At 49.2% G+C, this 23,706-nt stretch overlaps 4 protein-coding genes across 4 annotated transcripts; 1 reads left to right on the plus strand and 3 right to left on the minus strand.

Moving 5' to 3' along the window:
• Window positions 1-8,104: 8,104 nt before the first annotated feature.
• LOC4339423 (RGG repeats nuclear RNA binding protein A) lies at window positions 8,105-11,231 on the plus strand. Its single transcript, XM_015784583.3, has 6 exons — window positions 8,105-8,603; window positions 8,876-9,248; window positions 9,327-9,468; window positions 10,168-10,326; window positions 10,411-10,473; window positions 10,804-11,231. The coding sequence occupies exons 1-6, from the start codon at window positions 8,399-8,401 to the stop codon at window positions 10,990-10,992; spliced, it is 1,131 nt and encodes a 376-aa protein (XP_015640069.1). The 5' UTR covers window positions 8,105-8,398; the 3' UTR covers window positions 10,993-11,231.
• On the minus strand, window positions 11,059-13,171 carry LOC107277309 (uncharacterized). The gene has a single exon (XM_066310500.1). It carries the CDS (start codon window positions 12,991-12,993, stop codon window positions 12,220-12,222), a length of 774 nt encoding a protein of 257 aa, XP_066166597.1. The 5' UTR covers window positions 12,994-13,171; the 3' UTR covers window positions 11,059-12,219.
• Window positions 13,172-15,974: 2,803 nt separating this feature from the next.
• LOC4339424 (disease resistance protein RGA2) lies at window positions 15,975-17,844 on the minus strand. Its single transcript, XM_015782913.3, has 2 exons — window positions 17,426-17,844; window positions 15,975-17,341 (listed from the first exon to the last, which is right to left on the minus strand). Exons 1-2 carry the CDS (start codon window positions 17,732-17,734, stop codon window positions 16,271-16,273), a joined length of 1,380 nt encoding a protein of 459 aa, XP_015638399.1. The 5' UTR covers window positions 17,735-17,844; the 3' UTR covers window positions 15,975-16,270.
• Window positions 17,845-19,737: 1,893 nt separating this feature from the next.
• LOC107278434 (disease resistance protein RGA2) lies at window positions 19,738-23,066 on the minus strand. Its single transcript, XM_066310501.1, has one exon. It carries the CDS (start codon window positions 21,263-21,265, stop codon window positions 20,288-20,290), a length of 978 nt encoding a protein of 325 aa, XP_066166598.1. The 5' UTR covers window positions 21,266-23,066; the 3' UTR covers window positions 19,738-20,287.
• Window positions 23,067-23,706: the final 640 nt, after the last annotated feature.

Below are 23,706 nucleotides of genomic sequence, written 5' to 3' on the forward strand. Positions count from 1 at the left end.
TTGGCCGGGGGCTACCACATGCATATACTTATCTTTTTTCTCTTCCGTATTTCAATAAAAGCATTCTCGATTTCCTAAGGACTGTGTCTGTGCCATCGTTTCCTTTTGAAAACTCTTGGCTTGAATTAGCACGCTCGTGCTCGATCCTGCCCACGGTGGCCCGGGCCGGCTAAAATCGCCAAAAGGGGCCCAGAACCGAGCCGTGCCCCGGGGCGTGGTGAACTCCGGGGGGGAATCGGCAAAGGCCCACAATCGGGTCATCCATAACCCTCGGTCACCACGCTCCCGGCCTGGCCAGTCTCGACATGTGGATTTCCCCAGGCACTGGCTCCGACCCGTGCCGTTTGAGGCTGGGACCTGGGCACGAGCCCTTGTTCAAGCCAAGACACAGAAGGACCGCGGCACAGACCATCCTCGTCTCATACACACAACAAATAGAATTGACACAGAAATTTCCTCTTTATTTGATTGCAGATTAAGTTAGTCTATACAAGAAGGGGGCCCGAAGGCCTCGGAAGAAGAAAGGAAAAACTATATAAAGATTGGCAGGGGCCTGGGGGCTCATTCCGACACGCCCGGGTCGCCGGCCTCATCACCGCCGTCACCGCCCTCTTCGTCGGAATCGAGGGCGAATGCGAGCCGGGGGGCCGTACCCTCGAAGCTGTGGACGATGTGGTCGGCGGCGTCCCGGACCTGCGCACGCGCGTCGTCCTCGGTCCCGGGAGGAAACTCGTCTAGTGCTGCCCACGGGGAGAAGTCCGGGTCCCTGGCCTGGTAGCTTGCCAGTACGAGCTCCACCACCCCCCGGGCGAGGTCCCTCGAGGATGACTTGATCGTCTCCTCAAGCTCCTCGGGGAGCCGCTGGAGGGTCCCGGCCATCTCTGAGAGGCGCTGGGCGAGGCCCCCCTGGTTGGCGGCATACTTCACGGTCCGCCCGCCCCAGAGGCCCGCCTGTCGCCCGGCGCGGTCTAGACGGGAGACGGCGTCCCGAAGCATGCCGGGACCTACCTCGTTCGCCAGGCGGAGGGCCTCGACCTCCCCGGCGGACGAGTCCAACGCGCCCTGCAGATCGGCGATGGTGTGTTCGGCAGCTGCGAGGCGGGCGGCTAGGTCGCCGTCGCCCGCGGCCGCCCCGCCGCTGCGCGCCCTCGCGTCCAACTCCTTCACCCGCGCCTCGAGCTCAGCGGCCCGCTGATCCAGTGCGGCCCTCTCGGCGCGGGCGCCTTCCAGATTACGGCGCGCCTGCTCCTCCCGCGCTGCCTCGCGGAGGGACAGGCTGTCCGCCAGCCGCTGCGCCGCGGCCTCGGCCTCCTCGAGAGCTCGCTCCCGCTCGGTGAGCGCGTCCTCGCGGAGGCGGAGTGCGGACTCCTCTTCGGCGCAGGCGGCTTCGTGCGCTGCCAGCGTTGCCTCCCGGATGGCGACGGCGGCCTCGCGGTCCGCCAGGTCCCTCTCCCTCGCGCGGGCGCGCTCTTCCAGCGCCTTGGCGCGAGCTTCAAGGGCCTCTTCGCGCCGCTGGGACGCCGCCTTGTTCTCCGCCGCCCGCCGTTCCCGTGCAGCGGCGGCGTCAAGGACTCCCCGGGCGGCGTCGAGTTTCTTCTCTAGCTCCGCCGCCCGGCTCCCGTATTGGAGGCGGAGATCATCCCGCGCCTCGTTGAGCACGGCGGTGGCGATGAGGGCAGTCTCCCGCTCCTCCTCCACCTCCCTAGCGATCTCCGCCAGCTCCCTCTGACGGGCCTCGAGCTCTGAGGCGTGCCGGCGGTGTGCCTTGCGGCCCGCCTCCACCATGGCTTCCACCGAGCGCCGCCCCTCCTCGACGCGCGCCCACGCCGCGTCGAGCTCCTTCCGCTCTGCCTGCAGGACCTCCATCTGGGCACCTAGCCCGTCCAGCACCGTGGTGTTCGCGGCGGCTAAGGCCTGCAGGAGGGGCTCCGCGTTCAGTCGGGCAGCGGAAGGCAGAGGGGAGAGCCGCCTCGGTGCGGGCGCCGCGTGGCACGGCCCGCCGATCGACGTGCCGGACTCGGGAGCGTCTCCCGAAGCTGGCACGTCCCGAGCGTCGCCCGAGGGGTCGGGCCCGAGCGGTGCGCCCGTGGCCTCGTCGTGGGTGGCCTCGGAAGTCGTCGTCGCCTCGGGTGGAGTCGGGTCGGGGGCTTGGCAGGCCGCTTGGCATGCGCGCGCCTCCTCCGCCTCCCGGACGGACTCCTCGGCCCGGCGGAGTTTGGCCTCCTCCCGAGCGGCTTCCTCAGCCTGGCGAGCCCGGACGGCCTCCTGGGCAGCTTCCTCGGTTTCCCGGAGGCGGTCTGCGTCTTCTCGCCGGTCAGCCTCCCGCCTCCGGGCCTCCACGGTCGCCGTCTCCTCAGCCTCGGACTGGCCGGACTTGGAATGGCGGGGGGGGGGGGGGCGACGGAATCTCGCTGAGGCAGAAGAAAAACCAGAAGACAAAAAGAAACGGATGAGTGAAAACTTGCCTTGGGAGATAGGAGAATGAATACAGCCGCAGTGGGCGCGGGGACGAACCTGCGAGGAGGTCGGCTAAACGACCACCTTGGGGGGGAGATAAGGTTTCCCCGGCGTGGTTCGGTCTCCCCCACCTTGCGGAGCCGCTTCTTCTTTCGTTCCCCCTCGGACTGCGACGTCGGCACGGCACCCTCTGGGCGCCTGCTGCTGGCACGCGCCGCCCCGCCCCCTCGGGGAGGAGATGGGGAAGGGGTTCCTTCTTGCTTCCTCTTCCCCCGGGCGTCGGTAGGGCGGCTGCTTCCCGGGCCCCCGTCGCGGGGCCCAGAAGCACGACCCCCTCCCGGGGTAGATTGTTCCCCCCTGTGGCTCCCGCCCGCGCCATCGTGGCCTCGAGGAACCCGTTCCTCCGACGCCCTGACCGCCTGCATGATGGTCAGGATGGTGGTGCGATCTGGATCGCTGCAGAGGGGAAGGACTCCTTGGGGGATGAGGGATGCTTCCACGGAGCTGAGATTCAGCACCCGTTGGACCACTATCTTGAAGTCATCAGGGGCCCAGTCCCATCTGACCCCCTGGTGGGTCCTCATGCAGTCTTCAGACCCGGTATACTCCCAGGCGCCCCGGGCGCGCCGCTGGAGCGGCGCAATCCGGCGACGAAGGTAGTCGCCGTACACCATGGCCCCCGTGAGCCCCTGGGATCGCAGACCCGCCAGGCGGTCAAGAACGGCGTCGTAGCCGTCTCCCAGATCTACCGGCGCCCGCCAGCTGGAGACCTGCGCTGGGGGCTGGCTCGGAAGTCGGAGGCGCGCTTCGTCGGCGAGGGGGATGTAGAACCAGTCGCTCTTCCAGTCGTCCCATTTCTTGCGGAGGACGCAGGGAATGTAGCGGCTCAGCACCGGCCCCCGCGGCTAGAAGTAGCAGCCACCAACTACCGACGGCGGCGACACTGGCTGTACGGTGAAGAACCACCGGAACAGCCGAAGAGATGGGCGCACCCCGATAAACATCTCACACAGGTGCGCGAAGATGGCCAACGTCATTACTGCGTTGGGCGTAAGGTGCACCATCTGGAGATCATAAAACTCCAGAACATCCATGAAGAAAGAAGAGAATGGTGGGACCAGCCCTGCCATTGCGAAAGGGAGGAAGAAGACGGACCGCCCCGGGTAGTGTGGTGCCGGGCGTCCCTCGCCCAGCTCGACCGCCTCCCGGCCGGCGGCAGATGCCGGCATGAATCGGCGCGGCAGCCCGGCCTGCCTCTCGCTCACGATGCGGGAAGGCGGCAGCACGCTACCGTCGAGCGGTGCGGAGCCCCGTGCCATGACGCCGGCGGAGGAGGAGATTGAGAACGAGTGAGTGCGGCAAAGGTAGGGCACAGGAAACGAGGAGTTAGGGCGCAAGCGGCGAAGGCAAGGGGAATAATGGCGAGAGGAAGGAAACGAATCTCTTCCTTGGCACCCTTATACCCTTGCCAACGCTATTCCTGGCTCCTCGTTTCCCGCGCCCACTATCTCGCCCCCTCGTTTCTCGCGCCCACGCCTCCACTAATCCCACTCGCCCGTTTGCGGCGCACGAGGCGGATGTGCGGCCGTGGCAGTCGAGATGGGACATATCGTGCGCGCGTTAACTACGCTCGCCGACCGAAGCGTCATCATCATATCTCCAGGCGAAATGAACCGGCTCGTCCCGATTCGCGCGCTATTTCGAGAAATGTAGCGGTCTCGAAGAGGCCACTCATTATTATCGGTCATTTTTCCCTAGCCGATGCGCGCGATTTGCGACCGCTGGGTTCCTGCCCGCCTGTAGAGGCCGGTCCCACCGGTCACCAGACCTAAGGAGTGGCGTCACGCCCGAGCGCTTCCCTCGAGGGGGGCGATCGCCCTGGCATAACGCCGGGGGCTACTGTCGGTGACATGGGATCGGGGGTATCGTGACTAGAGGCTTGGGCAGCCGCGGTCACCCACGTGGCCTGACCCCCTCGGGGGGGTCGGGCCCGAGGGAGACTTGGCCACCCCCTCCTCTGTCTCCCCGAGGGGTCGGGCCGCTCCTGTTTCGGCCCCGAGGGCTGGGGCGCCCCGACCCCCTGTGGTATTGGCGCCACGTGTGTGGGTTAGGTGGGCACAGCGGCGCTCACCTAACCGCATTTATTGCGGGATGAACAAGCGCGCCACGCCGCATTTAATGCGGCATGGCGCACGCATATCCGGTCCGTGACCGGTCGCAGTGTGTGACCGGTCACAGACCGGTCAGATCGCGGGTTAGATGGCAGCAGGCAGCCTGTCATACGCCTCGCCCCGTTCCGTCGGAATGATGAGAGCCTCTTGGCACTCGTCCCTAGCTGGAGCCAGCATGGTAACTCCTGGGATTAGCACGTCAGTCCCGGCTCGATTCATGCCAGGCTTCATCGCAACCATTGCAAGGAAGGCACTGTATGAAGAAGGGCAGGTGTGTGGCATGCCGAACTGACGCGTGGTGGACAAGAATGACCGGTCTGTCACTGGTCCGACGCCGGTCACGTCATCAGCAGACAACCGTGCTCTCATATTGCATCAGCTTCCGGCGGAGTGGAGGCAGGTATGACCCATCCCATCGGAGGGTCATTCGAACAGCGGCCATTGCAAATCTCCGCCGGAAGATGAAGAAATGACAGGGTGATCCCCTGTGTCTGACAAGTGACGGCGCTGGGCATCATTCAAAGACAGGCGTTGATTCAGCTTCAAGGCGGAGGCGCGTGTCAAGATTTGGTCAAGATAGGGTGGGTCTCCACCCAAAGGAAGAGTAGTTAGAAGTGGTGCATGTGGTATCCCCTTGAAATATAAAAGGAGGACCTTGCCCACGAGAAGAGGGGGAGAAAAAAGGAAAGAGAAGAAAAAGAGGAGGAAAAGGAGGAGGAAAAAGGAGGGGTTCTAGAGCTGGAACTCTCTTGCTTGCCGGCTCTCTGTAACTTTTTCTCACACATGCCCACCAGAACACAGGAGTAGGGTATTACGCTTCCCAGCGGCCCGAACCTGTCTACATCGCCTGTGTCTCGTGCGTTTGCTCTCTCGCGTACATTCCACAGATCGAGGGTGAAGAACCTCACTCAGCGCCCCCGGCCGAACCGGCAAAGGGGGGCCTGCGCGGTCTCCCGGTGAGGAGCCTCACGCTCCGTCACTAACATTGAACAATGAGAAACAATTAACAAATCACAAGCCCTTTTTAATTTCATAGGCCTCATACTTAGGGATTAGTAATTTATACCTTAACTTTGCTGGTTGAGACCGTCGCCTACCCTTTCCTCCTGGGCGACGCCTGCTCAAGCTTCTCTCCGGCCTGCTACACCCTCCCATCGCTCCCTCCGGCACGCACGGCGACCCAAGGGGTGACTCGCGGCGGCGATGGCGATGTGGTCCTGATAACAATGAAACAACAGCTCGACCGGGTCGGACGCGCCTTTAAAAGGGCCTGTTGAACTCCCATTGTTCGACAGGGGCGGTGGAGAGGACCTGTCGAACGCCCCCGGTTCGACAAGCCGCGCGGCGCCAGGTGGTGGGACCAGCCGAACTCCCTCCGTTCAATACGCTGCCCTGTTGAATCCCCAGCATTCGACTAGCCCTAGTCGAACGCTTGCCATTCGATAGGTGGCCTATCGAAGTGCAGCTATTCGACCGGTCCCCAAATTCGCGATTTCCTCCGGATGGCCACTAATTTTGTGATTTTTCATTAAAATAATATTATTTCTAAAAAAAATTCTGCTGGGGAGTAACTGATTGGTGGAAAGTTAGTTTTTTTTGGATGATTTGGTGCTGCATGTTGTTGATTTAGCTAGGTTTGTTATCTCTGGATGCTTTGAGCTCATCTGGGTGAAACAAAGACCCTAGCTACTGTGCCGATTACGCTGTGTAACAAAAACTCTTTTCCTTCTAATATATTGACGTGCAATCCTTTTGCGCGCTTGAAAAAAAAAGACCCTAGCTATTGAGCTAGATGTTAACAATATATATAAGCTGTATTTAGTTCACACTGAAGTTTGGAAGTTTGGTTGAAATTGGTACGATGTGATAGAAAAGTTGTGTGTGTATAAAAAATTTGATGTGATGGAAAGTTGGAAGTTTGGAAAAAAAACTTTGGAACTAAACAGGGCCATAGTTTGATGTTATTTGGATTGCAATACTGTCTGTCATCAGGCCCAGAAATAACTGCGAGCAGTTGTGGTTACCCTGTGTTATAATCTATAGTGCATGTTCATCATTGTTTACTAGGTAGGCTGTTTAATGTTTGTGATAAGCTGTTTTAGGACAATCGTGTCTAGTTCTATGTTGAAGGGGATTTTTGTTCCCTATCGAAATACAGGATTAATCTGGGAATTGTCTGAGAAATTTAATACATGTGAGATGCAATCATGGGATTTATGTTTACTCTCTGACTGGTAAGTTTGGGACTCTGTTTGTACCTTGTATTGCAAAATGCTTCAACAGCTCTGAGGTCACCAAATATTGTTTGTCTGCGTGTTTTCTCCTCAAGTGCCTTATGTAGTTAGTCCTAAAGGTTTACATTTTGGACACTACCTTTGTTGTTTGAGGCTAATTACTTAAGATAAAGTCTGTTGTCAACTTCAACTCTTAATTAACCAAACCAATAGTTCTAGTTTGTTGTTTTGACTGTTCATAATATCTTTCAGTGTCCAAGATGTCTATCAGTGTTGTACTATCAATTAATCCTGATTTTTTTTCCCGTGCTGCAGTTTTTCTTATTTGATACTCCTTCCGTCCCATAATATAGCAACATAGTACCGGATGGAACATTTCATAGTATAACGAAACAGTCCTAGATTGCCATTGACAATAGATATTATGGGACGGAGGGAGTACATTTTATCCTGACAAACTATTGACAAACTTATCTGACTGGCACATCAAAAATTGCACTGAAATACAAGGATGGTGTGAAACTTGAGCATTATTCTTTCGTTCATATTAACAAGGCAGCCTATTAACAACCGGGACCACCTATACATTTGACGACAATTTTTCTCCTAAAAATTTGACAGAAGTAATTACACTACACTGTAACTTATATGTAATTACACTGTAACTTGCATGTAACTAGAGTGTAACTTGTATATAAGTTTCACGTAATTTTGAATCGTTAAATCTATTACAAGATTTATTTTGGTGAGGAAGAAAAAAAATCACAGCACACATATATATGTAAGGATTTGTTCCCACAACCTCCATTTTATCGAAATAACATATTACAAAGAGATTTTTGAAAGTTACATACAAGTTATACTATAGTTACAGTGTAATTACACTACAATTATACTATAATTATATCTGTCAAATTTGTTAGAGAAAATTTGTCGACAAATATATAGCAAAATCGTTAACAACCTTAGGAAAGGAGGGAGTATAATTTCCTCAGCTTGGACACACCACAGAGGATCCCGTTCCGGCCCAATAGACCAACGTACCCCCCGGGTCCGGCCCAGGATGGCAGCACCCCCACCCATCCGTAGGGCCCACACGAAAATCAAATTCCATAACTACCCTTCAAAACCCACGCCTAAACTCGCGTAAACGTCGCGTTGAAGGTAGGGGCAGCGAGGTAATTTCACGCGGGCGAAACGATAGCGAGAGGATATGGACTCGGCTCGGCGCGGCTAGTGGGCAAAAAGAAAAAAAAAAAAGAAAGCGCGATTGCGGCTAGGGTTTTATTCCTTTCCTCACAAACACACCCTCTCCCCCCTCACTACGTCTCTCTCCTCTCTCTCTCCGCCGCCGCCGCCGCCGCCGACTCTTGCCTTTCCCACGCCCTCGATCTTGGCGGCTGGAGAGCCATGGCGATGCAGTCCGGCAGGCGAGCCTCGTAGCCAGGAGGGGTCAGTTCCCCAGTCACCCACCCCACACACGAAGATAGCGAGCTTGTAGCGTGATTTTTTTTGTAGGCCGTCGAACTCGCACCTATGGCGACCGCGAACCCCTTTGACCTCCTCGGCGGCGACGACAACGACGACCCCGCGCAGCTGCTGGCCAAGGCGGCCGTCGCGGCGCAGAAGGCCGAGGCGAAGAAGGCCGCGGCGGCGGCGGCGGCTCCGGCCGCCGGGAAGGGCGGCGCGCAGCCGGCCGCCTCCAAGTTCCCCACCAAGCCGGCTCCCCCTTCACAGGCCGGTGAGTTTTGTGGTTGAGGTTCTGGAGTTCTAGATCTGGGGGATACGCGTTCGCTTTTGTTCCTGTTCTTATTCTCTAGGATTATTAAATGATGGGTCTTGTCAACTTATATAGGATTCTTCTAACGATTGTTCCGTACAGCATAAAATTTTGATTCCATGGATATGTAGGTTGTAAAGATATGAGTTTTGATTTCATTTTACCATTTTCTGGTATGTAAGGCTTCTTTTTACTTAGTGAAATGGTTATGTTTAATACATGTTTTGTTTCAGTGAGGGAGTCTCGAGATGGCAGTGCACCCTCACGCGGAGGGTATGGGCGCGGAGAACGCGGCCGAGGCAGAGGTGGGCGAGGCTATGGTCAAAACCGAGACTTTGGAGGTGAAGAAATGAATGGCTTCCAGGGAGGATATGGTGGAGGCGGTGGTAGCAGAGCTGGAGGTGAAGAAGGCGCTCAGGACAGGGAGAGGGGCCCTCGGCCACCCTTCCAGGGAGGAGGTCGACGAGGTGGGTATGGTGATGACTCTGAGAGGATGTCTCGGAGGCCATATGAGCGCCATAGCGGCACTGGCCGTGGGTATGAGATGAAGCGTGAGGGTTCGGGGCGTGGGAACTGGGGAACTACCACTGATGAAATTCTCGCCCAGTAAGTGGCTCATCATTTAAGCTGTTCATGTCCATACTATGGAGATATAAGTACTTATTGTGTTGTTTGATTGGTCAGGGAAACTGGGGAAGCCCTGAAATTGGATGAGAAGGCCCCTGTTACTGAGAAGCAAGGCGCACCGGAGGGTGCTCCACAGGCAGATGAGAACAAGGATAACAAAGATGTCACTCCAAATGAGGAAGAAAAGGAAGAGGATAAGGTATACTTCTGATCACTTAAATCAATATGGAATGCAGATTTTTAGATTTATACTATATCTTTAGTATTATAGAAAGTAAGACACGTTAATATAATTCGTTTGAACTTGCCAATTGGTAAGGTTTGTGAACATGACTTGTTGCTGGCTTCAAAAATGTCACTTTTCCTTGCCTGATTAGTCATAGTTGGATTTATGTGTGAAAATGTTCCTTTTATTGTTAGTCACTGTGGTCCCAAAGGGTACTTGCACAATTTTTAGTTTTCCAGCAGCCACAAAGTTGAGATGGCTTAATGACTTCCTTTTTCTCTGAGGAAATGGCTAAAAATGAGAGTAGCAGATCTTCTAAAGACTTTGAGGGCTCTCCATTTCTGACTACAAACAACTGTCCAATGAAGTATTGATTTTGATAGCCATATGGCCATAAGTTTGTCATAATTATTTTGTAGGTTGGCCACAATATGAAGTAACAGTACTCTAAGCTGAAACCATTCTGGCTGGTTACTTGTTTTCTTTTGATTGCTTGTGTGCTCATATGTGAGTACTTTTTGAACAAATAATTTTGGTGCATACTAATTTTTAGGTGAATTGTGCCCTTGTTTTCTGAATTACTCCTATAACTTCCTTTTACAACAGTCGTCTAGGAGTGTATTATATTTGTCCATACCTCCTCTCTTATGATTCAAATGTTTGATGATATAGGAAATGACTCTTGAGGAGTTTGAGAAATTAAGGGAGGAGAAGAGGAAAGCACTTCTTTCTTTGAAGACTGAAGAGAGGAAGGTTGAAATTGACAAGGATTTGAAGTCTATGCAACCACTTTCCAATAAGAAAGAAAATGATGAAGTTTTCATCAAACTGGTACCTTTGCCATTTACGCCTTGTAATCCTTCCATTCTCTTCAACCGATGGAAATATTGATGGACTGATAATTTTTCGCTGTAGGGATCTGACAAGGATGCTTTGAAGAAGAAAGAAAATGCTGAACGTGATGAGCGTGCTAAGAAGGTATTACATGTTCCCATCTTACCTTAGATATCTCTACCTCTCCCCTAACAAGCTAATGGATTTTTACTATTAATATTCTGGCATAATCAACCACTTGTTACCATCAGCCTGTTTTATCTGGTCATGGTAAATTTACTTTGCCTTTTGTATTGTATTCATTTTACACTCCTGAAGTCTGAACTGCTGTTACAACTTCATTTACATTTTGTCTGATCTGCTGTTAGCCTATTATCTGTTCATTTGGGATTCTTCATGCTTTGGTGCTTTCAATTAGAAGAAATGCTTTAATTATGTACTCAGTGTTTACTGATTGGGGGTCAATTTTTTCAGTCTGTGAGCATCAACGAGTTCCTAAAACCAGCTGAAGGAGAGAGGTACTATGGCGGCCGTGGTCGTGGCAGGGGCCGCGGGGATCGTGGCGGTTTCAGGGGTGGATATGGTGAGGGCCATCGCTCTGCAGCTCCACCAGCTCCAGAAATCAAAGACCAATCCCAATTCCCCACTCTTGGTCGGAAGTGAAATGCATGTACTGCCTGCAGTATCAAGTTATGTTTGCGGTCAACTTTGAATTTTGTCTATCCGTAAATCACTGTGCAAGTGCTGATCTGATCAAACAAATAATGGTGTCGCATTTGGTCAAGAGTCCCCGATATGTCAGTCGAATTTGTATATCGGAGTTGCTTGTTACGTTTCAGAATTTTGTAGGCTGTTATTGAACTCCCTTCTGTTACCAGCAAAGCGTTTCCTACGTGCTGCCAGCTTTGGTTTCGTTTGTGATTTGATTGGGCTTACCTTGTTCGTAAAGCTGTTTGGCTGGCACAAGCAGATTCAGGTTCCTCTGAATAAAGTGACAGCTGACAGCTGGTTCATATGTACTGCAGAAGCCCGACGTGATTAACAGAAAGCTTTACTGTGATGCAGATTCTATAGGGTACAAAACAAAGGGATTTTGCAGACAAGGAGCTTAACCATCTGAAAATGGATTTATTCTGCAATTATTTGCTACCTAAAGACCTAATTGCCTATTATTTGTCATGGTATATATTATCTGGGCAAAACCATCTGAAGGAAAAAAAAATTTCTAGACAACACAGCTGCAGATGTGGCTACAGTATGGTGGCATTTGAGATTTCCAGAGCAAGATATCAAATTTCCCCCGACCTGAAGCTTCTCCAAACAGCAGATCCTGAATTGTAATATTTGGAACCTCAGCGTTTTCAGAACCTTTCTGGTAACTGTCGTAGATTAGAAGGGATTTGATAGGCTTTGGTTCACTAATTATCCAAGCGTATCGAGGATGGTTCTTGTCCGTCTTCAGATCATGAGGGTATTCGCTTGCCAAGATAAGATTCTTCTGCATGTACTCTCTGGTGCCTTCAAGAACCCTGCGCCAGAAATGGGCGTCAAGATGAACCCTTAGCAAGGCACCAACAACATGAGCACAAAATAGAGATCTTCTCAGCTCTGCTGCAATCTCCATAGCTATTGATGTCAACTTTGGATGCTCATCAGGATCTGCACTTCCAAACACAAACACCTTGAAGTAGTACCAGTAGGCTTCAGTTGGCAGGCATTTCAGCCTAAGAGCACCTGTCGTACCTCTGATCGGCTTGTGATTATGATCTTGCTTCCACGGGGAATGCGGTTTTCGGAGGAGTAATACAGCTCCTTCCATGTATCTTCATCCACATCGCCTAAGATTTCGATGACGAGCAACAGTGTTTTCGGTGATGAGGTACAGTTGTTTTAGTGCTTGATGATACATCTGTCTCTGAAAGTGGCCACTGTCTCATGCTTCAGCTCGTCTCCATTGTAGAACAAGATCAGAGAGAAGTGGCTCTTCACCCTCTCATCTCTGCAGACATGCTCAATCAGTGTGCTCTTCCCGATTAACGCGGGACCAATGATCGGAAGAACACCTATGTCATTACAACTACCATGAGGATCAGGATCAATCCGCAGCAAGAAATCGATGACTTGTTCTCGCTCGATCTGACGGCTGAACATACACTTGTCCAGATAAAGATGCGTGCTGAAAGGTTGCCGGTACATAACCGGAGGGCAGCTCATCAGAAACACGATGAACTCCTTTGTGTCAGCAATGGCGTCTTCCAGGCTACGAATCATGGACTCCAAATCCTGAAAGCTACTAGTTCTAGCACGAGAGAAACGGATTCGCTTGGCAGGATTGAGCCTTGACATTGCAAACGAGCTTCTCACCTGTTCATCTTCTTTCTCCTCCTCTTTCTGGAGGAGATCAGCCCGGTGTCTGAAGGTGTCGAGGACGTAGTGGCCTCTGAACAGCTCGTCTCTCATGGCCTTGAGCTGCGGGAGCATCCCTTGGTTGGTGATATGCCTCCCTTCTGCCTCCTCGACGATGGTGTGTGTCCGTAGAAGCAGCCGGCGCAGCTGCCGTACGCCGTCGTCGATCGCCGCCGGCTGGTTGCTGCAGTATCTGTCCATGACGTAGGAGATGGACCTGCTAGTGAGGTCACCGAGGATTGCAGAAAAGAGCTCCATGGCGAGGTTTTCTTCAGAGTTTAGACACTGTTAGGATACAGACTACAGTGATCATCGATGCAGCGTAGGTGTAACTACATTAATTACTCCCTCCGTCCCCTGTTACAAGGGATTTTGAGTTTTTGCTTGTAACGTTTAACCACTCGTCTTATTCAATTTTTTTTGAAATTATTATTATTTTGTTTGAGACTTACTTTATTATCTACAGTACTTTGAGCACAACTTTTCGTTTTTTATATTTGGAAAAAAAATTTGAATAAGACGAGTGGTCAAACATTGCAAGCAAAAACTCAAAATCCCTTATATTATGGGACGGAGGGAGTAATTAGCAAGCTAGTGCATTTTCACTTGGTCAGGTCTTGGTCTATGGTCTAAATTTCCGGGCGGAAATGAAGTGACAGAGAGTCAAGTTAAGACCGAATTGAAGACTTGATCGGCAAAGTGTCCCTCGTTTTTGCATGTCGTAAAAAAAGATCTGAAGAAAATTTGACGGATCAACACAAGGGCTTCGGTGATCGGTGGTGTGCTTGGGTCGCTATGCTTTTTTGAACTGCAACAACAAGAGTGTTAATCAATGGCAATCCCGGGAATGAGATTCATCACCGCTGAGGAGTCCGCCAAGGCGACCCAATCTCACCAATGATATTCATCCTCGTGATGGATTTTCTCAGCCTTCTGTTTCAAAAGGCGGAACACGAGGGGCTATTGCAGGATTTGGGAATCCCTCACATAATCTCTCTTTATGCTGATGATGTGGTCGTTTTCATCAAACCGACGATTGAGGAGGTTAAGGTCGCAACTGAAATCCTAAGCATCTTCGGTGAGGCCTCTGGGCTCCGGACAAATTTTGGCAAATGTTCAGCCCTGCCGATTCAGTGCTCTGAGGAGTTGCTTGCTGAGATACAGCCAGAATTGCCCTGCCCTATTGCTTCCTTCCCCTGCAAATACTTAGTCTGCCCCTTTCCATCTTCCGGTTGAAGAAGGAAGACCTGCAGCCATTCATTGACAGCATAGCCCAGCGGCTTCCAGCTTGGAAATCCAACCAAATGTCGTCGATAGGTCGTGTAACAATGGTGCAGGCTGTACTCAGTGCAATCCCAATCTACCTGCTGATTTCTGTCGACGCACCCAAGTGGGTGATCAAAGGAATTGACAAAATCCAGCGCGGGTTTCTCTGGGCAGGCAAAGTGCAAGCCAATGGAGGTTGCTGTCGGATCGCTTGGTCGAGGGTGTGTGCTCCTAAGAACTATGGCGGTTTAGGCTTGCCGAATCTGGAGTTGATGGGTATTGCACTTCGCTCCAGATGGACTTGGCTACAGCGGACTTCACTAGGTAAACCATGGAAAGGCCTAGACATCCCGGGGTCGCAAAAAGAGAAGAGCTTCGTGGCTGCATCCACAGTCTGTCAGCTGGGAGATGGACAAACGATCCTCTTCTGGGAGGATAGCTGGCTGCAAGAGGGCTGCATCCGGTCCATTGCTCCTAACATCTACGATCGCGTTTCGCCTTGCATGCGCCGGCACCGGACGGTGGCTGAGGCACTAACGGATCGTAGATGGATCAAGGATATCGCCGGGGCACTTGGGATCCAAGCCATCCTAGAGTATTTGAAGCTTTGGTCGCTACTTCATTTGGCGACCTGTATCCCTACCACTCCTGATTCTTTCAGCTGGAAATGGGAAAGCTCGGGTCAGTACATCTCAAGATCTTCTTACAAGGCTCTGTTCTTTGGTCGGATCTCCTTCCTCTCGACCCCGATTTGGAAATCACTTGCTCCACCTCGATGCCGCTTTTTCCTGTGGTTGGTAGCAATAAACAGATGTTGGACCGCCGATCGTCTGCGAAGCCAGGGGTTGCCTCACCTGGACCGCTGTGTCCTTTGTGACCAAAAGGAGGAGAGCATTGACCACATTCTGGTAGGCTGCCCAGAGTCGAGGCAACTTTGGTGGTGGACATTAAGAGCGTTAGGCATTCCAGATTGTCTACCCATCAACGAACCATCCTTTCACCTCTGGCTTTGTGGAAGCCGGATGAAATTGAGAGAGCAACATCGCTGGGGCTTTGACACCATTACAACGCTGATGGCTTGGTCGATTTGGAAGGAGCAAAATAATCGGATCTTCAATCAGCAGTCCAAGTCTTGGATCGAAGTGGCGAAAGCAATGGTGGAAGAAGCCGTACTTTGGAAGTCGACAAATGCAGGGGTCCCTTCCATTTTACCTCTGTGAGGTCGTGGTAGCCAAATCTAGCGCCAGATATCATGTTAGATCACTAGTCTCCAGTATCGGTCCCGTGCTTGTTTTTCATTTCTCACTGTAAATAACTTTTATTTCTCTTAAGGGAAAAAATGCGCTCCTTGTGTATTCCCCAAAAAAAATTTTGATGGATCAACGAGTCCTTGTTTTGCTGTAGCGCGTCGTCTGCATGTCTGGCCTACAGTACACGAGGAAAATCCACCTCGATTTGATGAGCATATACTCCCTTCGGTTTTGTATTATTAACGTTTTAAATAAGGTTAAGGTTAACTTTTTATAATTTTGATTACCAATAACTTTAAAATATATAATTTAAAGACACTATCACGCCATATGTAAATTTATTTTACAAATCAGCATAATAAAAATAAAATCATATTTATTATATATATTATATTACAAAATCTAGTTAAAGATATATTTTAGAGACAGTGTTATTATTGTTTAATTATCGAATCGGAGAGAATACTTACTATAGTCACTGTAGCTCGTCTGCATGTCTGGCCTACACGAGGCATATACCCCAGGGCCCAAGAGAAGACCGTGACGAGGCATGCACCGCACGTGACGTCATTCCCGACCATCGCCGTCGTGTGTTCTAGGCTTCTAGCACACGTCTAAACGAGATTACAGGACACTAGCCACGTGTTTTTATCACTTAACACACCTGTGTGTATGTACTGTGTCCTGAGATTAAATACTGGAAAATGTGATCGAGCAACCGTGTCACTTTTCAACAAGAAATTTATAATTTGATTGTTGGTCAAACAAACTGCCAGTATTTAGTGCCGATTCTTAGTACAGCTAGCATCCTAGTAGTAGTTATACTGCAGTCGGTATATTTTTTGAACTCAAGGAAAATGAATTCAGTATCACAGGAGAGAAAGCAGTCTACTGCACTCTGCAGTGTCAACCTTCAGCATCTAAATCAGTTCAGAAGTTAAAAAAAAAAGGAAATCCATAATGCAAATAACCATTCCATGCACCAACCTACTGAAAGCCTGAACCACATGTCATTTAACCTAGTACATAACACAATTTGATATGTAGCTGTAATAAGGAGGAATCCGAGATTTCCACACCAAAACCTCGAATTTCCCTCGGCGCCTGACGCGTCCAGACAGCAAATCAACCAGCTTAATCTTTGGACCATCATCTTCAACAAGAGCCTTCTGGTAGCTATCACGCAGTACAAAGTAATTTTCAGGTTTAGGTCTCACAATTACCCAACCGAACTTAGGATGATCCTGGCAATCACAAGGCATAAGGGAGTTAATTTCGTCTCTGTACTCTCTGACGAACGCAACAAACCTGCTCCAGAATTTGGAGTTGAAATTGGCTTTCAGTAGAGCTCCTCCGATGTGTGCACACAAGAAGCAGCCTCTTAGCACTGTCGCGATCTCCATCGCCATGGATGCAAGCTTTGGATGCTGCTCTGGGTCTGTGGCTCCAAATGCAAGAACCTTGAAGAAGTACCAGTAGGCTTCGAATGGCAGGAAATTCAGCCTCAGAGCTTGTTTGGCTCCCAACCTGATGATCTTCTCTGATCGGCTTGTGATCATGATTTTGATCTCATGTGTCATTTGCTTTCTGAAAGAAGAGTGGATTTTCTTGAGTGTTCTTTCATCAACATCTCCTAAGAGCTCAATGATAAGCAGCAATCTTCCATCCATGGCATCGTTTGATTCATTTCGATGCTTGGTTTGACAAATTTCACTGAAAGTTTCTGCCTTCTCATATCTCAGATCATCTCCACTGTAATACAAGATGAGAGAGAAGTGTTCACGCACTCTCTGATCACGGCAGATATGTTCAACGAGAGTGCTCTTCCCGACGAATTCCGGGCCAACAACCGGCAAAACCTGAACAATTTCTTCTGCAACTGCAAGAGGCTCTCTCTGCAGCAGGAAGCTGATGGCATTTTCTCTCTCCATTTGACGGTTGAACATGCATCCATCCAGGTACAGATGCGTGCTGTAAGGCTGGCGATACACAGGAGGATAGCTCATCAAGAACACGACGAATTCCTTGGTGTCACCGATGATTCTCTCGAGGCTAGTGACAGTCTGATGCAGATCGTTCGTGCTTCTTGTCTGAATTTGAGTGTTGCTGCTGCTGTCAGAGAAGCGGATACGCTTAGCCCGGTTGAATTTGGACAGAGCAAAACGTGGTGTTACCTCGTCCTCCTCCTCATCTCTGAATCTGAAGGCGTCAAGAACGCAGTGGCCTCTGAACATCTGCTCCCTGAGCAGCTCGAGCTGACGGATCATCCCATGGTTCGTGACATGCCGCTGCTCAGCTTCCTCGACGACGGTGCGGATCCGCACAAGGAGATGGTGCAGCCTCTGAAGATTTTCATCGACCGATGGCCGCTGCTTCGGGTACCTGTCGATCATGAAGGTTATTGATCTGCTGACAAAATCGCCAAGAATTGCAGATAAGAGCTCCATCAAGAACCCTTCTCTGAAGAAAGTAGTGAGTGCCATGGATGCAGAGATGAGAGCAGAGAAGTGCAGTTTTGCAGGTGGTGTTGTGTTGTTTGCTTGCACAAGAGTAGCAGGACTGACCAAACGCCTTATCTAAGGGCAGAGTCAATGCCGTGAGGATTGGGTCACGAAGTGCAGATGATTAGGCGTACAGAAACTGTCAGGTCAGATTCATCAGACCAAATTTACTAACCCTTCCTGTTCCATAAGAAATCACAGGTCTTTTATCTCTGAGATATCACATCTTTGACAAAGATTGTGATTTGTGAGTTGAAGTTTGGTACGGTGATAACAGGGGACTAGGTTATTTGCACCATGTAGCTACTAATAATAAAAAAAACAGAGGTGTTATGCATTCTTGCAGAAAAAAATGGCACAAGTCGTTGCTGGACTCACTAGCTGTTGACTGAATAATAAAAACAGCGGGGTTATGAATTCTACAGAAAAAATTGGCACAAGTCGTTGCTGGACTCAGACTGAAAGCAACATTTTTGTTTTCTGGAACGAATAGTACCAAACAATGCGAGATTTCATATCGATATAGCAAGAAAAAAAAAGATTATAGGCCTGGGACTATGAAAGCAACGGAATTAGCACAGCACAGTTCCGTTCTGTTCAATGCCTGAACCTTTTTGGGAATACGCGAGAAGCACATCATTGTATTAAGAAGGAATAAATGTATGTACAAAACGGTCCGAAAAATTAAAACCGAAAGGGACAAGATACAAGAGGGGGAAGAAGAAACAAAAGCCTAATCTCCCAAAGAATTTGGCGACCCATCTCCATTCATAGGAACTACCATGACCAGTATTGCGGCTCTAGCCAGTCGCCAAAGATCCGCTTCACCCGTCATAGCCCTAGCAATCTCTGTCCATGGTCTGCTATTCTAGTTGAAGACCCGATTGTTTCTTTCCTTTCAAATCGTCCACGCTACCAGTGCTGTGATGGTGTTGAACCCCCGGCGATGTTCCTTGGCCATCTTTTTGCGACTGTGATACAACCAAGAATGAAAAGATTGCTCGTTGAGTGGTAAACACTCAGAATGCCCAATAGCTCTAAGAGCAATCCACCACAGCTGGCGAGACTCCGGGCATGCGACCAAGAGATGATCAATCGTTTCGTCGTATTGATCACAGAGAAGACAGCGAGCCGGGTGCGATATACCACGACTCCGAAGACGGTACACTGTCCAACAGCGGTTAAGGGCGACCAACCAAAGGAAGTACCAACAACAAGGGGTGCCACCGTGCCAAAGACTTCCAGATTGGCTTGTGTTGGAGGCGAGTTCTTCCAAAGAAGAGGACACGATACGCCGAGCGGGAGAAGTACAGTCCCGAGGTCTCCCAGCGCCATGAAAGCGTGTCGGGTTCCCCCAAGAGTTGCATAGATCGAAGGAGGTCCCAAAGCTTGAAGTACTCCAGGATCGCTTGCACCTTCAACACCACACAGATGTCTCAAATCCATCTCATGTCGTGCAATGCCTCAGCCACTGTACGCCTGTTCTAGAAGCGGGCGGGGACAGCTGCGTAGAAGGCCGGCGCCAGCAATTGAATTAAAGAGCCCTGCAGCCAACATCCCAGAACAACACCGAAATCCCGTCTCCCACCGAGAATACCATAGACGAGATGAGGTTGCCTTTCTTCTGTGAAAGTGGAATATTAAACCCCTGCCATGGCTTGTCCAGCGAGGTCCGTTGCTGCCAGAGCCATCGCGACCTCAACGCAACTCCCAACCTCTCGAGATCGGGGATACCCAAACCACCATACTCTTTGGGTGAGCAAACTCAACGCAACTCCCAACCTCTTGAGATCGGGGATACCCAAACCACCCTACTCTTTGGGTGAGCAAACTCGAGCCCATGCGACCTGACAGACGCTGCCAGTGCCTGAAACTGACAGGGCAATGCAATGACTGAACAACCAGAGCATTCGCTCAACTAAGGAAAGCAAGCCATTACTAATCTCGAACTTACAGAAATGGACAAGCATAATACAGCCAACGTATGCTTCTAAGATCTTATAGTTCAAATAGACATCAGAATATGGCTCAGATAGAGTACAAGGAAAATGTAGGTTATAACTAAAAAAGAGGAGCAAATAAACACACATCAAACACCAACTCGTCTACAACATGCTGTGATTCGTGAAGATTGTACCACACATCGTGAAATAAAGTTATGGTAGGGTGGAATCTGGGATTTCCATACTAAGATTTCAGAATTGCTTCTAGCCTTAGCTTTTCCACATAGCATATCTTGCACTGTTGTATCTGGAACATCATCTTCAAGAGAACCTTTTGGGTAAGGTTCATACATACAAAAGTGTTTGATAGGCTGAGCTATTCCCTTGATATAGGCAGGATGGTTCATTGTAACATCATCTGGATATTCACTGTACAAATTGAGGTTATTTGGGATGTGCTCTCTGGTCCATGCAAGAACTCTGTACCAAAATTGAGCATTGAAATTTGTTCTTAGTAAGCCGGCAAAAACGTTTCCATGCATGAACGATCCTTCCATCTCCTTTGCTATCTCCATGGCTATGGATGCTAGCTTCACATGCTCTTCGGATCTATACTTCCGAAGATGCGTACCTTGAAGAAATACCAGAATGCTTCACATGTCAATGGTCTCAGTCTAAGAGGTCGCGTGGTCCCGAAACTTGTGATGTTCTCAGATCGACTTGTGATTATGATTTTAGTACCATGTGGCATGCGCAGTTCTGAAGAGTATAATCTCCATTTCTCCTCATCAGCATACCTGGAGAGTTCAATGACAAGTAGCAATCTTTTGTGGAAAGCATTACCCCGATGCTTAACGATAAAATTCTCTCTCAGAGTGGTTGGTGTTTCATCCTTCATGGAATTTCCACTGTAAAAGAGAATCAGAGAGAAGTGATTTCTGACTCTCTCATCGATGCAGACATGTTCAACAAGAGTGCTCTTTCCGATATGTCTTGGACCGATGATTGGGAGGACACCAAGATTTGAACTACCGGGTGGTTCCATCTGTAGCAAGAACTCAATGGCATGTTCAAGTTCCATATGTCGATTGAACATACACTTGTCCAAAAACAAATGCGTGCTGTAAGGTTGGCGATACATAGGACGGTACTGCACAAGAAATTCAATGAACTCCTTCATGTCAGCTATGAGGATTTCTAGCCTATGAACCATCTTCTGCAAATCTTCTACCTCCCCACCACTGAATACCGTTTGTTGAGGTTTACTAGTTGGGAAACGAAGACGCTTAGCAGGATTGAATCTGGACAAAGCAAATGAATGGCTCACCTCGTCATCTTTGGCCTTGTCTTGAATAGCTCGGTATCTGAAGTTATCGAGAATGTAGCAGCCTTTCAACATCTCATCTCTAAGGATCTTGAGCTGCTGGAGCATCCCTTGGTTTCTGACGTGCCGCCCTTCAGCCTCCTCGACGATGGTACTGATCCTCATAAGCAGCTGCCGTAGCCTCTGTAGGTTCTCCTCAGCAGTTGCCTGATTGCAGTTGCAGTACTTCCCAACTAAGAAGGACATGGACCTCTGATAAGATCCCCAATAGCTGCAGAAATGAACATCTCCATTAACTGTGACCTGGAAATGGACATCTTGATCTCTCCTAGAGTCCCACACACACTCACTGAAGTCTGAAGATGATACTAATCGAGTCTGAAGGTTCTTGGGAGCTTTGTCACTTGTTGCAGAGTAAAGCTTCAGCGCAGGATTTGGATAATAAACTGTGTTATCTGCAAGACTGCCACTTCGTTATATATTATTCTTGTGACCCAGCTCCAACGATTGCGGCAATTGTTTTGTTGGTGGTTGACTGGCTGTGTGCTATTCAAAGCTTATCTGTCTCGAGGAAACAGAAAATATTTGCCACTGTGCTCCAGTTCGCCCAGGTGTGCAGACGTGTGTGTTGCGCTTGACTTCCAAAGTTTCAAGCTCGATAATGCCTCCTAGTTGAACCTGTCACCATCTGCAAAAATAAGAGCTATACCTGTTGCCTTGCCAGTCGCCGGCACACCGGTATCCGGACCCCGAGAAGTTGCTCATCGCTGCAGGTAGGCTGATGCAGTGAAACGGAAGCTGGGAAAATGGGCATCCTTTCGTGATAGCAGCAAATCAAGTTGGGCCAATGCAAACCTGCCGTCGCCGTCATCGATCAGCAGTTGGGAGCACCGGCTGCTGACGAGACCCAAGCCTGGAGCAATCTGCACCTGCATCTCAAAGTACTTGTAGCATGCCTGAAAATATATGCAGGGAATTCGCAATTTGGGTTAATAAGATGAACACCAGTTCATCAGCAGAGTGAATGCAACCAGATTCTCTACAGGTGCTGAAAAGAAATAAATAAAAAAAAAACCCTCCGTCCCAAAAAAAGACCAATCCTACCTACGAACCTGGAGACATGTGTATCCAGGTTTGTAGCTAGGAATTCGTTTTTTTTTTGGGGGGGGGGAGGGGGGGGGACGGAGTAGTACTGTTGATTTATGATTTGAACTGTTGATCCAACTTCAGAGCAAAATACTGTCAAACAGTGTATGATGGATGTGACTCATCTACTTGCCACAAGTGAAACAGCATATAAACACCTAGAAGTTCTAGAACCCATTGAGTTCTATGGTTGTTTATAGCTAGACAAGTCATGGCAATACAGAAGATTCACTCCTTCCCTGAAAGCAACCTACCACACTAAAACCAACTCAAGACTGTTTCACCAAAAGGGCACAACTACCTAATATGAGCACTTCCTCACCACACATCTCAAAACAGACAGAATAAGATACAATGGGCAAACCAGCAAAACAAGACCAAAGGTCAAAGGATAGCACTCTCAAGAAAAAATGGTGCCCAAGACTGAGTAAAAGAATCTTAGCTTTAGCGAAATATTTAGAAAAGAATTACCAAATAAACATCCTTTCCTCAGATCCTTTGTGAGGAAAAAGACATTTCCTTTCCTCACATCCTTTGTGCTAGTTTCCGTATCAGTTCTTTAATTCAGATCTTCGTCGAAACAGGGCTTAATGCTTACAGGATGTCTTAAATATTAAGTTGCTAGTATGGCTTAAATATTAAGTTGCTAGTATGTTTCCCAAAGAGCAAATTCACAGTATCCAAACATGTCCGCGTACGATCTTAAGGATGTCTTTTACTTTCTAGTAGAAGATTGTGGTCCACATTTGATCTCCAACCCCAGTGGTTTCCCAATAATGCAGTTTAGCACATTCACAGGCCTTAAGGCACACGAAAAATCCAAGTGGCATAAAATACAACTAGCTCCAGTAAGCAATGCATCTGTGGCTAGTACACCAATGATTTCTGCAAGTAATTGTAATTCAGAATTTGGTTAAATCAATAAGTTATGAACTTTTTACAATGCAAAGCACCGTGTTGTCCTATGCGAACTGCAATGTCACACATGCTATTTTAAGCAAAGTACATGAGTGTTAACTAACTGTCCCTAGTCATAATCAGTAGACATGCTTAAGAACTATTCACCATGTGCAAGTAGCGAAAGACAAGATATGTAAAAAAAAAAAGGATGGTGCAAACATAAGTATATGCAGACAAGATAAAGTGCAAAGTTGAGCTCATCACTTATGGAAATTTTACTGAATTGAGAATAAATAGGTGATGAAACTGAGACAAGGTTTACTATTTACCTGCTGTTTTTTAAGGAAAGTTATTCAATGCTCTTATTTAGTTCTGTTAATCAAACATATGTACAATTATAAGTATCTGCCCAAGAGATTAGAAGTTAGGAACCGAAGCATATGAAAAATAACAGATTTAAAAGCAACTTCTGCAAGCACACAAGTGATTCATCACAAGAGTTTCAAGGCTCGACAGATCCTCAACAGTCTTGAAAAACTAATGGAATGCAATTATCACAAAAGTTGATGCAAATACGACATAATCAATAAGGATAAAAAGGCTTGACTTCAATAACGTAACTGCTTGTACAGATAGGCAAA

Source organism: Oryza sativa, chromosome 5 (genome assembly GCF_034140825.1).
Source record: "Oryza sativa Japonica Group chromosome 5, ASM3414082v1".
Classification (NCBI taxonomy): domain Eukaryota; kingdom Viridiplantae; phylum Streptophyta; class Magnoliopsida; order Poales; family Poaceae; genus Oryza; species Oryza sativa.